Source organism: Xiphophorus maculatus, chromosome 2 (assembly GCF_002775205.1).
Source record: "Xiphophorus maculatus strain JP 163 A chromosome 2, X_maculatus-5.0-male, whole genome shotgun sequence".
NCBI lineage: Eukaryota > Metazoa > Chordata > Actinopteri > Cyprinodontiformes > Poeciliidae > Xiphophorus > Xiphophorus maculatus.
The window spans coordinates 7,053,805-7,071,142 of NC_036444.1; the positions used below are offsets into that span (position 1 = coordinate 7,053,805).

The 17,338-nt window shown below is 39.6% G+C and overlaps 2 protein-coding genes across 2 annotated transcripts; one reads left to right on the top strand and one right to left on the bottom strand.

Moving 5' to 3' along the window:
* Positions 1-1,036: 1,036 nt before the first annotated feature.
* On the top strand, positions 1,037-4,349 carry LOC102237462 (transmembrane protein 178B-like). Its single transcript, XM_005809889.2, has 4 exons — positions 1,037-1,987; positions 2,433-2,546; positions 2,703-2,840; positions 3,793-4,349. Exons 1-4 carry the CDS (start codon positions 1,600-1,602, stop codon positions 4,038-4,040), a joined length of 888 nt encoding a protein of 295 aa, XP_005809946.1. The 5' UTR covers positions 1,037-1,599; the 3' UTR covers positions 4,041-4,349.
* A 3,828-nt stretch (positions 4,350-8,177) lies between these two features.
* Positions 8,178-9,420, bottom strand: LOC102220893 (fin bud initiation factor-like). The gene has a single exon (XM_005809911.2). It carries the CDS (start codon positions 9,112-9,114, stop codon positions 8,488-8,490), a length of 627 nt encoding a protein of 208 aa, XP_005809968.1. The 5' UTR covers positions 9,115-9,420; the 3' UTR covers positions 8,178-8,487.
* Positions 9,421-17,338: the final 7,918 nt, after the last annotated feature.

Sequence of the window (17,338 nt, forward strand, 5' to 3'; positions counted from 1 at the left end):
AAAAACAGGATCCAGACGTGCTGACGTTTTTTCTGGTTAGTATGAGAAAAAATGGGGAGAAAAAAAAGCAACTTTTCTTGCTTTTTATATATATATATATATATATATATATATATATATATATATATATATATATATATATATATATATATATATATATATATATATATATATATATATATATATATATATATATATTCCCTTTTCAAAATATTTTTCAAAAAAGTGACATATTTTTCAAAAATATTTCAACAATATTGATATATTTTTCAAATATTTGAAAAATATTTGAAAAATACAACTAAATAATGTATACAAGTAAGAAAGGGAAAATATCGATTTTTAAAAAATGTTGCTTCACTTATTACCACGTCTAAAATAGTAAAAATGCAAATCAGGACCCACTTTGAGTGGGGAATATATTCGTAACAATCAGCAATATTAATCAACTTCAGCAACTTATCAGTTTTCTTACCAAAACTGCATGAAGGAGACACAACCAAAAACTTTCAGTTTGAGTAAAATCTGGGTTTTGATTGGATCCTAAATGAATACCTCCAGCACAGTACCCCATGAGAAGCTTAAATGGTTTTATGTTGTTTTATAACCTACCAATGTTTTACACTTCCTCACAACTTTTCCGGTCTGCTTACTGTTTGTTCGCTATTCGCTATATTGTTCTTCAACGAGACTGAGGGTCTCAAAGCACAGCTGTGTCCACACTGAGACTTAGATGACTTCAGAAAGCAGTCGGTTATAATTCGTTACCTTAAAGTGAATGTGCAAGACACTTTCTGTCTAGAGTGGAAAAAGTTTAAAGGCAGGTCTTGGGATACTTTTGCATTTATGGCCATACCTTAAATATCACCAATACCGCCCTTTGGCTTTAAATGCCTAACAGTGTTTCTCACCTGATCTACAGAAAGAACCAGACAGTTATTTGTACAGCTGTGCTGGAATGGAAATTTACCAGAAGCAATCTATTGGATGTGATGAAACCGCTTCCTGTACATTACACAAAGGAAGCAAGGCCAGCTTGCGGGGGCTTAATATGGTCTGCCTTTCAGTGTTTTACTACTTGAGACAGCAGCGGCTGTTTTTATTCAAGAGACGGTCCATTAAAGGGAGGAGGCAGGATGCATCCTCTTGAGTGGCTCTGGCAGGCTCTGGAGATCTCTTCCTACACATGATGGTCCTCGGTGCAGTAAGTGCAGCTCTGGGGCGACTTTTTCCAAATACTCGCTCTGTCTCCATCTGCTGGAAAGAGCTGCTGGACGCGACCAGTATCCGGGATACACCGAGTTCAGATGCATAAAGGAGACTCAACCAAAACAGCGGATCGAGGCCCCGGTTTTTTTTTTTTTTTTTGGTTTTTGGTTTTAATCTTCCTCCAAAAATATTTGGTTCATTTAGGTGGTCGGAATTTGGGAGAAATGAGGGCTTGTGTCCTGCATCCACCTTTCGGATTTGGACATATATATTGCTGAATTTGCTCCACACCGCAGCCAGTGAAAGCAGCAGCATCCAGGAGCCAGAGTTGCCCCTCCACCACCACCCGGTGAAACCGTCACGGCGCCGAGGCCAGAAGCGCATGGAAACATGGCTGCTATGAGGACTTTAACCGTGGCGGGGCTGTTTTTGGCGTTCTGCGCTCTGGGGCTGATAGCCGTGGCGATAAGCACCGACAGCTGGTACGAGACGGACGCCAGGCGGCACCGGGAGCGCTGCAAGAATTACTCAAACAAAAGAAACGACCCGGGCTACATCTACATCTCCAACAACAACCTCCCGCTCCGCATGCTGCCGAGGGAGAAACACGCAGAGAGGAAGGGCGATATTCTGCTGCGGGCCAAGAGGCACTTCTTGCCTCCCGCCTCCGCCATGGAGTCCCTCTGCAGTCGGCACTTCAACTCCACCATCACCGGGCTGTGGAGAAAGTGCCACCGGGAAGGGTTCGACCTGGAGACGGAGGATTTGATCTTTAAAGGTCTGAATGTTTATTTGATGTTTAATGGTGTTGAATTGATCGTTTGGGTTGTGTGTATGAGCGACGCTGCGCTGTGTAATTTCGCTATCCAAGGTGCTGATGCTGCGCACAGACCGTCAAGGCCTCTACGCAGCAACATGGAGTACAGTTACAATGCAATCGAGCTTTGTGTTTTCTTTCCCCCCCCCCAAGCGCGAAAGGGTGAGCTGTAGTAACAGGAGCTGGGAGATGCGTACGGAAAAGCTTACTGTACAACAGAGTGGGTGGATAGATGGGTGGGTGGGTGGTGGTGGAAGAGATGGGAAGGATGGGGAGGGTGGTGGGGTTGGTAGCTGTTTTGTGGCGACGGAAAGAAGGGGGTGGCAGCAGAGAGCCGTGTGATATCCTTCCCGTCTGATCTGAGCGCTAATACGAGTCGTCCTCTTTGTGTTGTTTACATTCTCAGGATTGGTTCCGCGCTGCACACCCATAAAATACTACTACTCTTCTGCAGCGCTGCCTAGAAACCTGCCAATAAATCTGACGAAGACTATCAGGCAGGATGAGTGGCACGCACTCCGTGAGTAGACACCACATTTGATTTATTTATTTATTTATTTATTTATTTATTTATTTATTTATTTATTTATTTATTTATTTATGTTGTTTTACTCTGATTACGTGTAAAAAAAAGGTTGCACCGCCTTAAAAACCCTGTGCTGTACGTCTTTTTCAGACCTCCAGAGGATGACTGCCAGTTTCATCGGCATGGCCATATCCATCATCCTGTTCGGCTGGATCATAGGCGTGCTGGGCTGCTGTCAGGAGCATGATCTGATGCAGTATGTGGCTGGACTCCTCTTCCTCATGGGAGGTAAGATAGTCCTGCCCTGGCTCACCACACAGGGGCAGTGTGGTCTCTGCTAATGAGGGTGCTTTTAAATGCCTCATCCGCTGCACTGGCCTCGTTTCCCATCAGAAACGATATGTGGGCGAATCCACCATATTGTGAGTGGCAAGTTAATTTAGAAGACGCACGTTTACGAAGAGCCCCCCTCCCCCCAATAAAGTTCAATTAATTTGGATAAATATGTTTTATTTACAGTAATAAATGTGCATCTATATCCTTTGTGATAGGAATAATTTAGATACAAATGGATGATAACTGCAAATCAATGTAAGATGGAACAACCACTGAATCAATAAAATAAAATTAAAGTGACTTTAATTTAATTTGTAATTTGTTAGGAAGGAGCAATGAAGGAAACTGAAAGTAGTTCCTTCAAATTTTAAGATAGCTAGCTATCTTAAAATCCTAAAATTAGCTAGTTACCTACCTAGCTAGCTAGTTAGCTAGCCACCTAGCTACCTCGCTATATCTACCTTGATAGATAGATAGATAGATAGATAGATAGATAGATAGATAGATAGATAGATAGATAGATAGATAGATAGATAGATAGATAGATAGATAGATAGTAAGTCTGAAACATGTAGCTACATAACAGGATATCAACAAGGCAGTGTACTGAAGACTGTGTCCAGGTTATTAGGTAAATTAGCCAGTAAGTTATAGAGGTTTAAAAACATATTAAGAGAGGTGATTGAAAAGAACTTGTAAAAGTAGCTGGTTTGATCATTTTAAACCCTTAAAGGCTTATCAAAGTTGCGCCTTAGACGTAAAAAAGCTTCACAGTATCACAACCCAGCCACATAGCTCAACCCTAAACGTCGAGCTATGTGGCTCTCATGTTATATCTACTCTTCTATATCTACGAAACTGTTTTGTAATCATGTCTAACTTGTTTTGTTTTGCCCTCCATCAGGGACATGCTGCATAATCTCCCTCTGCACATGCGTGGCTGGGATCAACTTCGAACTGTCCCGCTATCCCCGCTACATGTTTGGTATACCAGAGGATATCAGTCACGGTTACGGCTGGTCCATGTTTTGCGCTTGGGGTGGACTGGGCCTCACATTGCTGGCAGGCTTCCTGTGCACGCTGGCTCCTTCCCTCTACCCCCCACACACCCCTGTGGCTCACAAGCCCAGACAGGAGAACGGCTGCGTGTGACGGGCCGTGACCACCCAAACAGACGCCTGTCTCATCCTGAAACAGTTTCTGAGCCTCGCTCCGCAGACAGTTTCATCCGGGGTCACTGAGCGCCTTCAGACAGAGAAAAAACACAGGCTCCCAGACAGACAAAAATGACACAGAGGTGACATTTGCCTGAAGCTTAGTTCCTCTGGTGCTTTTTTTCCCGAACGAACTCTTATGTGTCATTGCTTGCTCTACAAGAGGGGGACATCATCATTTCTTCCTATAAATTCTGCTAGATTGAGAAGAAGAAAAACAGAAAAAGAAAAACTGGCAGAAACTCAATAGCAGAATTTTGAAACAAACTGTATTGAAGAGAAAATTATTGATGTGCATCATCACATTTCAAAGGGCAACTGTGTATCATTATGTACCCATTCAAAACTATAAATATGTATATGTACTTTTTGAACTGTATGTATGCAGATGCATTTGTGTTTATTCAAGGAAAAATATGAGCATTAAGACCAAACAGTGTTTGAGGGAAATGTTTTGTTTGTTCTCGAGGTCTTACCTTCACCAAGATATTTTTGGAAAAAATAAAACAGCCATTCAAAACTAATAAACTGACATATAAATGTTTTTATAGATGACGTTTAAACTGACATGGGTTCACTGATGTCTCAGCAGGCAGAGAAACGGCAGCTTAAATTTCTCTTAACTGCTTACATGTGCAAATCCAAGCAGCAGCCAGAACACGACATGAATCAGAAAACTAAACTGAATTATAAACTTTTCCCAAAAACGACAGAAACAAGCGGAGAAGAAATTTTTAGCTGTCAGTTAGAGGTAAACAAACTCCACTGAAACGTATAACACGATTAAAGCCAGTTGTATTCATCAGACTCTCTTCTATCTTAAATCACAAAGAAATTAAAATCAGTATTTTTAAAACAATTGCTTCACTTTTGTTTTTCATGTCTTCATGGTTCACTGCCTACAGAACAAAACAAACAAAATAAGTAATTAAATACATTTTTTAAAAATAAATTTAAAAAAGCAATCAGGTAAGAAGGCAATTTATAATTTTTATTTGTCTAACTTTTGACTCCGTCCATCCGTCTATCCATTCATCCATAAATTCATTCATCCATCATATGGATGGATGGATACCTTTTATGGAAATGTAATGTTTTCAGGAACAGCCAGGATAGAATGTATTTCTGGATTTGTTTCATTCTTATTTTAATCTTAAAATGAATTGTCTTAAAGTTAAATTGGACTTTAGTTCTGCTGTCAACTAACATATCCTAAAGATCCAAGATGATGTTTAAAAAAGTGGATTAATTTCTGCACTTTCATTATTACACATGCTGGTAAATGAAACGTGGTCACAGCTGACTCTGCTGAGTGGAAACAGCAGGGCTACTAATTCACAATATATTTAGCAATTATTTATGACAGAAACACAAGTTCTCTTGAAGGTTTTTTTCCCAGTGCAGAGAGGAAGGGGTCAAAGTTTTCTCAGGTCAACTCGGTGCTACATTCCTGACCTTTCTTTGTTTGTCCTGAAAATATGTTTTACTGGGAAGCAGTCTGCTCTCTTTAAACACACCCTGCTGTTTTGAGCCTCCACACAAAAACCCACTAAATGTACAAAACAAAAACGTCAATTTGAGTCAAAACAGAAAAAGTGAACAAAAAAACCCCCTGGATATTTAAGTACAGCTGCAACCCGCTATACCTTAATCTTACACTGTGGAAAATTTACCCTTATTTTTCAGTCAAATCTTCTGAGCCCTGTGCGGTGCCTCTGGAAATTAAGAGCAGTGCAGACATATAGGGTTTCTGTACACACAAAGCTCCTGCAGTTCAGTTTTTTTTTTTTTTTGACGATGCCGGTTAGCCATGTGCTGAGCTACAGAGAGCTGTTTTAGAAAGGGGGTCCCTCAGGGGAAGCTGGACTGTGAGGAAAACCAGACAGAGGAAATCACACCCAGTGTCAGCCCATCTGGCCGCCCTCAAATCTGCAGAAAGCATCGCTGGTGAAGAGTGGGCGCACGCTTCTGGCAGCTCGTTTGTGGTTTTTTGTTGTTGTTGTTGTTGTTTTTTGCAGATGCTGGGTGGAGCGAGTGAATTTTATACAGTAATTAAACAATTTACAGATTACAGAAGGCTTTGAAAATCTGGAGATTTGGGGATCACAGACGCAAACAGGCTACAAACTATTTTTTTCCATTTCTAGGGCAGACCGTATGTCTAAAATGAGAACTTATTTTTAAGCTGAAAATAACAACAGGAGCAAACAGGTTTTGTTCATTGTTCTATTTGCAGTAAACTGGCCTTATCTGGAAGTGTTCAGAAGTTTACCACAGTAATATTTCACATGAATCATGAACTGCATGTGACAGATAAACGAGCAGACAATAGCGACAATGGCTGCTTTGGAGCAAACATGTTTCATACCCCGGCAGATTACTTCCAGATGGTTCGCAGGAGGCAGCGACAGACTTTAGACGCCCATTAACCAGGTCCAATTTGAAGGGACAGTCGAGTCTGCCACTCATGTGGTGCCAGGAATAACTGTAGTGACATAATGTTTGAACGGAAAGCGAGGGGGACAGTTTATGCAAAATTCACAGTTCAAAGAAAAAGGGAGATTTACAGCAGAATGCCTGAGGGCTAAGGAAAGGCATGAAAAAATAATCATGACATGCAGACCGAAACACAGATGGATGCAGGGCCGGCGTGAGGTTGCATGAGGCCCGAGAAATGTATCTGGGACACCCACACACAGCTTTAGTCCATCAGTGTAATAATTATGCACTCTGGAGAGTTGGGAAGACCAGTGTTTGTTTTCATTAAAACCACAAAGGAAAAAAATAAATAAAAATGCCATTACTTATTGATCTGTAGCAAAAAGGGTGTGCCTGGAATGTGACACCAACTCTAAAATAAGCAGTGGAGATGGTAAAATTAGCTTCATAATGAGATCCTGTTCACATTACCTCTTAGATTATAAAGACTGTCTTTAGTGCAAGTGTAACCTCGATAATCGTGATCGGGTTCTAGCGGCATTCTATACAACATTAACTGTTACACAAGTGCATCTAAGCAAAGTGGGATATTATAAAATTAAAGCATTTATTTTTGCTAATTCTGAGGATTGTGTCTTACAACTTATGAAAACCAAGAGTTAATTTTCTCAGAAAATGTAGCTATTACATAAGATAAAACAAAAATTGTTTGTTGCATAAATGTTGTTAAGGCTTTCTTAGTCATGGAGGAGAATGCTGAGTTGACAGTTAAGCAGACAGTCATTCACACGCAAGAATGATGGAAAGTTTAGTGAAATAAAAAAGTGTGTGCAAGCCAAAGTGAGAACTTTAGTCTTAATAGTTGGAAGTTCTATGAAGGACCTGGACTACAACTGCTGCATTCATTGAATAAAGTCACTAACTAACATAAGAAGTGCCTGAAGCTGGGAGAAAAAGCACCGGATTGCTGCTTAGTGGTCCAGTTAACTCTTTCCAGATGAACGTGACTTTTAAAGGTCAGTCTGGAGCATGTGTAGACAGGGATGGAATCCAAGTTGCTTGAGGTCTAGATTGAAGTTTGCATAATGAATGAGGATTTAGGGAACCATGTCTTCTTCTGGTATTGGTGACATCACTCATCCAGATGATGATGGTTTGGACATCAGATCCAAAGTCAGCGCAGGTTGTTGTAGAGAATTTTAGGTTTTTCTCTGCTGACAATTTAACTTTGACTGGTCCACAGTACCTGCTTCAATGACAATAACGTCATTGTGAATGATTGATAAACTAACTGGCCTGACAGTAATCCAACTAAGAAACTAAGGAGAATTGCTAAGAGAAAGACGAGACACCAGAACCAACAGTGCACATAAAATGTGGCTGCTTTAAAGCAAACTTTAAACTACTAAGCATTATATGGATGTGATTTTCACACCTTTCTGTTTAAAATTTTTTTTTATCAACAAAAATATATTTTTATATGAGATTCACTGTTTGAATCACTGAAATTATATTTTTTGAGATGCGCCCATCTACTGATGCCTTTGTAAAACTTCCCTAAATTCAAGTTCAGTAAAATGTACTCTGACTCTGGCCTGCTCTTCAACCTGACTGCAACAAAAGGGGAAATTCATTGTTACGAAATAGATATTTATTCAATGAACTATCAACAACGTTCAAATAATACAGATTGACATTAATAATTCTGACCGAATAAAGCCCTAGTGGTGGCACAGCCATGCTTTATCCACCCATTGCTTTTCCCACTCCTGTCTTAGAGGAATGTGTTGATATTTTTGTTACAGCTCCCCGCATAGCTCCGCGGAACGAGAACACCCAAAAGGTCAGGGTGAAATACTTCAGAGGCATATTCATAAACCACAGTACACTTTAAAGTTGCTTGACGAACTGGTTCTTTTATATTACTCACTGTCTCCCAAGCACATTCATGAGCCCACATTGAGGAACTCAGTCTTCAGGCGGCTCAGTCTGGTGCCATGGCTGCGGATGATGAGAGACAGCAGCTCATGTCTGTCTCTGAGTCCCTGAGAGATGTCGGTGGTTTCCCTCAGAGCGCCTCTGATGTCGCTCACTTGCTTCACCACGTAGCCGTTCAGCTGCTCTTCCTCCCTCAGCTCAGTCTCTTGACTTTGCTTAAACTTCACCTCCAGCTCCACCAGCGACTTGTCCACGCTGGAGAAGGCCTCGCCGATCTGGGAGATCTCCTTCAGAAGGAACTTCCCGTAGCTGTCCTCTCCGTCCAGGTCGTGCGCCACGGCGCGGCCGATGCCCTCCAGCAGCCGCGCCGCGTCCTCCGCCTGCAGCTTGGTGATGATGAAGTCGTCGCGCACCGCGGCGTCGCTCTCCTCCGCGGCCGCGCACGGAACCACGTTGGAGAACTTGAACAGCATCTGGCAGTGCTCCGGGTCGACAGTCTCCTCATAATCCCCGTCCGGGACGAAGAAGTGATGGAAGGTGCCGTTGGAGATCTCCGGCTGGAGGGGCCCGTCGTAGACCGCCGAGGACAGGGGCCACGACGCGAGCAGGATGAGCAGCAGCGGGACGGGATCCATCCTGCACCTTCCGTCTCTGTTCGGCGAGCTGCATCTGGACGGGCAGCCGGATCCGGAGCACAGTTTTCATCCCGACTCAAGTTACACAGTCATTCCCACTTCACATAAAAGACACAGACTGCCTCTTTCAGTGAGTGGGGCCCCGGTGGCCCCTAATTCACGCACACGCATATTTTCACCGCTAATTATTTCGCTGTCCTTTTAATGTCTCATGTATCAGAACAGAGACTTCTTCTTTGTTTTTTGTTTTTTTCAATTAGTTTATGGAAGTACATAGATAGACTGACAGTCTGTCCAGTTTGTATCTCTAACCCAACCCTGGACTGAGGTGGACAAAAGACTTAGACTTAGACTTGTACTTTATTGATCCTTTGGGAAGACTCCCTCAGGAAATTGAAGTTACCAGCAGCTCCCAGGCAAAAAACAGGGATAACACACAGTAAGCAAAGGTGCAAAAGAATACAAAAATACAAATTAAATACTAAGGTACACACTAAGTAACCAAAACCTTAAATTATGCAAGAAAAACCTTAAATTATGCAAGAAACAAGGAATAAGAATATAGAATATAAGAATATAAGTAAATATAAATACAACACAAAAAAATATAAGAATTTGGCGGATAGATTGACCAGTGATATCGTATTGCACTATGTGGTTTGACCTGATAAGTATGGAGAAAAATACAAGGGGTCACTACTCCTTCCACCCTCTGTCCTGTGTCACCTCCCCCCCCCAATGAGGAATTGTAGTCTGAAGGCATGGGGGACAAGTACAAGCACTCTGTACAAGTACTGTTTTATTTTCTGCCGTCCTTCAGGCTGTTTGTACTGTTCTTCTGTCATCATCATCATCATCATCATCATTTTGCTGTTCTGGTCTTAAACTCTCCAGTTCTTCGTGTGTCTGTTTCATGTCATTTCTAAGTCTTTTAATTGGATTTTAACCCTCTTCAACTTACTTTAATATTCCTGCCTGTATTTATTTCCTTCTCCAACACAGAATCTGACATTACTAGATGTTTTTGGTTAGATTTTCTCCATAAATAGAGGAAATCCTTATTTGAAAATGTGAAAAAAGCAAAAATAACAAAGAAAAACTGAAAAAGTAGTTTTTTGTGTGTGAAGAACACATACTGTACATCTTTGATTAAGGAAGCAACTGGCTACAGAGGAATATTATGGGTGTAGTGTACATAATAAATGCAAATGTTCAGTGACATTTCAAAGAGTTAAACAAAGAAGTTTTCACCATTGTGTCAACTTGAATAAACACACTATTTAAGTATTTGGGAAGCCAAGATACCTGAAGGACACAGCATTCACAGTTTCCAATGACAAGATCCAATTTTCAACAATTAGGCTTCAGGATGGTTTTCCATTTCGTCACTGTGGATCTTAACTGAGCTATAATCATGCAGAGACAGATTTCATTCTGGGAAAATCTTCATGCTTTTCTTCTTTTTCCATGGTGGGAACTCAATGTGCATTTGCAGATGACAAGCAATGTTTTCTGAGATGGAAATATACCAATTATTTCCACTGCAGAACAGTGTTTGTTTGCAATGCGGAGCAGCCTGAAGTACTTAAGATCAACTCACTACTGGGTCAGAGAGTTGTTGCTACAAAAATGTATTTGTGTTGTCTAACGCTTTCTTTCAATTATTCTTTATTAACATTAAAAACATGATTCACTGTCATAAATCACCACACAGACTTTGATAAACATTTTTTTCACCACTTTGAAAGTATTTCTGGGATTTTATTTTATTTTATATGTTACAAATTACAGATTACAAATCTGTTGCCAAACGACCTCTAAGTTTTTCAAACCATTTTGTGGTTTTACATCGAAAAAGCATTTTTTTAGACTATTAGTGGGTAGATATTAGAAAAATAAGATCCTTATAAAACGAAAAAGATTTCATACTTGGCTTTTTAGTTAAGGCAATCAGTGTTTACGTTAAATTATTACACAAGATTCCAGCTTTTTAAAGCTACGTTGCACTTATTTCATTGGGGTTTTCTCCATCTGTAACATAATTATTGTAATATCGTAACAACTCAGTGTTTGCTTGTCCAAAACCCACCAGTTCCTGAAAAACAGAAGGGATGATTTAGAAAATGAAGATGTTTTATTGTTTATTCAGAGAGAGACTCAGGTGATTTTATTGTTGTACGCAGAGAGAGATCCCTTTACCCCCCGCCTGCTCCCACTGCGCTGGAGTCTCCTCCACTGAACATCCTGTGTCGGATAATCAGGCCGTCACAGGGTGGTCTCAGTTATGGCTCTCAGCTTGTTGGCACCATACAGAAGAACTGGAAACACATGGGGATCTGTAAACACGGGTTCACATCCTCTGTTTAATCCATCCATCCTCAGAACATACAATATCTGGCACTATTATGCAACACCATGTGGAGGGTTTAAAAATACAGTTTTCTATAAGACAATACACAACTGGCCAGGTTCGATCAGATGACTCAAATTAAACAGAGTAAAATTGAAAAATGTGCAACAGAGCTGCCAGCTGTGAGTGCACCATATTCTGCTCTCCGTTATCAGCTGAGAGCAGAAAGCGGATCGGAGCAGCAGGATGAACGCAGACATACAGGCTTCATCAGGAGCAAAGAGCCAGCAGTGGCTCAAGGAAAGCTGAAAGGTTCAGGAGGCTGCATGGCGAAACTTTAAAACTAGCATCACGAAGAATGGTTGGAAAGATTTTGTGTGTAAATTTCTTTTGGGGCTGTTATGAGTGGTTTCTAAAGACTGACGCCTGTATCAGAACAGGACTATTGAAACTAGATTACTAGTGTGAGAATCCAATATGATCCTCCAAGAGTTGCCTTCTGTTTCTTGTCCCTGAAAGCTGAAATTTCTCTGATGTAGGATAGACAGGAGGCAGATTAGAGGTTGACAATTTAGAGCGTTTTTGCCCCAAACTTTAAGAAATTATTGTCAAGTTGAATTCAGTATAAATCACAGACCTTTAATGCATTGCAATTTTTATCATGAAATGCAGAACTGGTGGTGAGGACAAGACGCGGCTGGACCCAGGTTGTAGAGAGAAATTATGTTTTTGATGAGAATCACAAAAGAGAACAGAAATCCAGGCAGCACAGGTGAACAATGAGGCTAGGAAGCCAGACACACTGGAACTAAACTAAACTGCGAGACACAACTGATGACAAAGGACAAGGATCTGACAGGGAGCAGCGAACACAGGTGGGATTGAAAACACGCGTAGATAATCAGAGGAAACAAGAGGCAGCTGGGATGAATCAGGGATAGGAGGCGACAACACAGGGACTAAATTAACAGGAACAACAGACACAAAAATCCATATCCTCACAGTTTCTCCTTTTTTCCCCTCAATATTCAAGACTGAAAAATAAAATAAATATAACTAGGAAAAAAAAGCCTTTACTAAAGCAGTAAGGATTTAGTTTAAATAGTTGAGTAGGAACAAAATTATAATAAGTAATTTCTCTTCTAGTTGCTGAATTTCGTTTTCTTTATTACCTCTGTTTTAGACCTTCTACATTAGATAATTTTACAGTTTGTTCCGTTAACGTTTTACTTAAAGCTCAGTAATGGTTCAATATTTTTGTGCTGTGGTTCTCCAGTTAGTATCTTGAATCCCTGATAAAAATCAACTTAGGATTCCTGTTGTTGGTGTTGTGGATCGATTACTGCCGTTTATGTGTGTAATATGCACAACTGTATTAGGGCGATATAAGTTATAGTAGTTTGTTGATCTTGCACGTCTTATTTTTTCAGAGAGCAGCGTTTTGGTCCTGATTTAAAGAAACCCACAATTTCTGCACATCTTAGTTTTACGAGCAGTTTTTTTCTGGGGTTCAGAATTGCCTCCTCTTGTTTTTATCTCTGGTTCTCCAAAGACTCAACAAACAGAAAACACTTAACCTGAGAGAGTCTACACTCCGTACTGTAGTTCAAACCTAACTGGCAGCGCTGTACTGTCCTTCGACATATTTATTGCCTTGTAAACAATAAAATGCTTTTAAAACGTATCCGCTTACAACCAGGAAGTTGTAAGTGGATACACTGTGGTAAAGACTGCTGTGATGTGATCCAATGTTTTTAAGGTGGTAGCAGGCTGATTCGGTCCTGAACTTTAATTGGATGTTAAAACTTATATCTGAGTCCTTTACGTTTTTGCTCGTATAGTTTAGTTGAATCCTGGTTTTTCACGTTGCATTTTTGGGATCAAAAACAGTGACTCCTGTCTTAAGATGGTGGACAATCTGCTCCTCTCCTCTCATCCTCTCATGAATATGTTGGACACTGTGAATAAATTATCATGTAAATGATCATTTACATGATGAGACTGGAACCTTGAGGAACGCCTGATGTTTTTGCTTTAGTTCAGATTTATAAAATGATAAAGTAGCCCCATTCTTCCAATGTGGAGTTGCCAGTCATTTTCCTTGGGTAGCAAAAATGCTTTTAAGAAGTACAGAGAGCAGAGAGAAAACTGCTGCTGGGTGAAAAGTTCACATAACATTTTTTATATCTCTCCTAATATTTCCTCAGAGGCGTTACTTTCAGTATCTTTGCTGGATCGCTCACTTTGTGTAAACCTTCCTGACTTTGTTTGACACGTTCATCTTCTTTACCACAAAGATTTATGAGGCATGTTCTACATTTGCTCAAGAATTGGGTCATTATGATGTCCATAAAAATACTGTTTAGTCCAAAAAACAGGAGGAAATTATGCAAAAATGTTGCAGCTGTTCTTCAGTCGAATCAGCATGAATCATCAGAGTGGTGAATTGTTTTATTTTATTTAAAATATTGTTTCTCATCTGACTGCAGCACTGGATAAGAGCTTCAGTCTGCGAAGGTTTCTCTCTCCTTCCACGAGTTACACACCTGAACAAATACACCGTTTCACAGGCTAAACACAGATAAACCCAGCCGATCAGCTCGCCAAGGGTGAAACTGCCTGGAAGCAGAGGCAGCAACACATGTAACAACAAATATAATTTTAGTGAAGTTGGAAGGGATGCTCTTGTTTATCCTCTGCTGTTTCATGTCATCTGTGTGTGTTTCTCTCTGGCTGATCTGAGTGCAGGAGTTTGAGGCGCTGCAGGCTGCGTGGGAGGCTGAAGAGAGGAGCAGCAACCTCACAGCTTTACAGTGAAGTCATTTCAAGTCAGTGTAGTAGTTTCCACTTAATTCTTCATTTCAGAGTTATTATGTCTGCAGGTAAGAGCTGCCTGAACAGGAAGCCAGATGGTGAAACTCAAAGTGAAAGAATGTCAAAATAGATTAAAAATGAGGCCACTCATAATAAACCCTCCCAGATAAATACCACAAAGAGGAGCAGGGGCGTACAAAACGTTTGCTCCATTTCTAGGGGGGAAGACATAAGTCATTTCAATCAGTTGTCAGTGAAATTATAATGCTAAAACACATGCAATAACTGCATTTGAACCAGCAGCAAGAAATAAATTAAAACACAAAAAATTATTCGTTTTTCCATTCACTTTGAAGGTCGGTTGTGTTGGGGGTGGAGTGCAGATAAGATAAGATAAGATAAGATAAGATAAGAAATTTGTCTTAGAAGAGGGGACAAGTCAGGCAAATGGTTTGTAGTAACAGGAAAAAGAAACTAGACAAGAACAATCAGGTAAAGTAGCAAAATTTTGAGATTCAATTTATCTCATTTTGTGCCTTCACATTTAAACTAAATGTTCCTGAAGCCGATTTGATGTCATGTATCTGTTTTATGTACCTCGACATATTAACTGTGTAATGTTTGTGCTGCATTTGTTGCTGAATCTTGTTCAGAACTCATTTGAAAAAGAGGTTTTCAATCTCAATAGGTTTTTATTCTGGTAAAATAAAGAAAGTCATGCAAGTGGATCATAAGTAATCAACAGAGTGAAAGAAAAGCTGTTGGCTGGAGGGGATGGGCGGAGACCCAGTTGATGCTGTCCAGTGTATTAACTTAGGAATTTCTGCGTCTGGTCTCCTTTTCCCATTTTGGTCCGGGGTTTAAGTCAAAGTATGTAAACAAGGATTCACTGCTATTCTGTTTAACATCTAAAACCGGATAACGTGTGAGAGTCATGAGAAAGAGGTGGGGAGACATCTGATGCTCTTCGGAGGGAGGCTCACATCCAAAAGCAAGTCAGAATGAAGAATATTTGTGTTTGAAAAATGGGCTGCATGGTTGTTCAGTGGTTAGGACTTTTGCATATGGGGAAAGGAGGTTAGCATTCCTTCCTGGACTGTTTCTGCAATTTAAACAAGTTTGTTAATGCAACACAATCTATTAGTTTGATGTGAAGATTCATTCTGACATTTTTGAGGAAGTGAGTTGTTTATATATTAAACAGATTACAAATAAAACAAACAGAGAGAATAAAACCTTTGGTGAAAGGAGTGTCAGTATTTCCGGCTGATTTTCATTCATTTTCATCTGCACTGATTGCCTTTAGCATCAGTGCTTTTATTCATCTATTTTCCCATTTGCTTCAGATTTGAATCCCTGTGTCGCCCAGCTGAACGTTTAAACCTGGGCCTGCAGGCTGCTGTCTTTACTGAGCTGCTGTATTCAGTTAATTATTCATGCGCACAGAAAGATAAATATTAGAGTTTCAAGCATTCCTGCCGGGGAAAGTGCTTACTATTGAGATTTATTTTAGGCTAGTTAATATCTTTATTTAAAACACTGCAATTAATAGTTTATGAGTACAGCTCAAATTGTATATTCAAACTTCCACAACATGCAGGCTACACTTAATTCATTAAATATAATGTTTAAAATTTTAATACACTTAGTCACTGCACTGATGTCATCTCCATTAAAAACACAAAGAGGATCTGAGTGCAGCCTCCAGATATTTCTGCAGTTTCTTCATCTTCCCTCGATCACCTTCTCTCTCTTCTGCTGGTCAGACGGGTTTTCATCTGTAGCAGAAAAAGACAAAATGATGATCTGCCTTGCCAAGAGCAGGTTGTGCAAATGAGCTGTATGAATCCCCGAAGTTTGAAAAAACTGGAGATGTTATTTTATCTGGTGGAGTAGTTGACAAACTGCTGAAGTATTGGAAGTATAGAAGAGAAAGAGGAATGGTCAAAACCTCTAAGAAGTTATTGTTTGTTTCTGAGTTTAATTTGGCTTGCAGGAAAAAAGAACATCCAAAAATATGTAAGTTTTAAGCTTGAGGTTTAGAATTTAGTGTTGGTTTCTGTAAGAAATATTACATTTTTCAGATTTTCTCAAATAAATTTGCTCCCTTCAGACGTTGATGAGTGTTGATGCCTTAACAGGAACTCAGTTCAGTTTGGTTTAGCTATGTTGCATCAACTCACAACAAATGAGCTTTAAAGTAACTTTACAAAACAGGCAGGTTTACTTCTTTAAATTGTGGATTATGAAAAATACTGGCTTCTTTTACAATATTACAAAAATGCAGATGTACTGAGCAAAGTGAGTAAAACAAGAACACAAAATTTAAAATACACCTAACTAAAAATTAATCAGTGACACCAAAATCTTGAGTTATTTTTGATACAGTCTTAAACTGCACAATCAGCACTTTATTTAGTAGAATAACATGATCATATATGAAGATAACTTAAACTTAAGTTATGTTTCAATTATGTTTTCAAATAACTGAAACTAGCTGAACAGCTCAGTAAAAAAAATTAAAAAAAGAATGGAAAGAAAATGCACCACAACTTAGCTTCTAACCATCACGACATAAAAATGTAAATGTAAAGTGAGAGTGAAATAAATAATCTATGACAATAATTCAAATAAAAAATGTCATGGCTATTCTGAAGTATCCTTGTAACATAAAAAAATAAAATTTAACATGTTAAGAACAAAAGCAAAACTGAAAGTGCTGCAGGTTCTTTTGGAATGAACAGAAAAAGAAAAAAAATATTTCACCAGAAAACTTAAAACAAACACACACAAAAAAACAAGCTGATATATTTGAAAACTCAAATAAAAGTAGAAGTTCTTGGGTGAGAAGCATTTTACAACAATTTAACACTTTATTTTCAGAATTGACCTGACGATTCTCACCTAAAACCAGGAAAACTGGTCAATTTCAGACACTGGTGGACTAAAGTAAACTGACACAAAGCAAATCACACAGTAAGAAGTGAAATAAGTAGAAATAATATCCTATCATCTATCATCTAGAAATCTTTTCCCTTCTCTGTTTGCTGACCTAGCTGC

Coding starts and splice junctions, on each gene's coding strand:
- LOC102237462 (XM_005809889.2), top strand. CDS start 1,600: ATGGCTGCTATGAGGACTTTAACCGTGGCGGGGCTGTTTTTGGCGTTC. Junction 1,988..2,432: donor GGAGGATTTGATCTTTAAAG/GTCTGAATGTTT, acceptor TTACATTCTCAG/GATTGGTTCCGCGCTGCACA. Junction 2,841..3,792: donor ACTCCTCTTCCTCATGGGAG/GTAAGATAGTCC, acceptor GCCCTCCATCAG/GGACATGCTGCATAATCTCC.
- LOC102220893 (XM_005809911.2), bottom strand. CDS start 9,114: ATGGATCCCGTCCCGCTGCTGCTCATCCTGCTCGCGTCGTGGCCCCTG.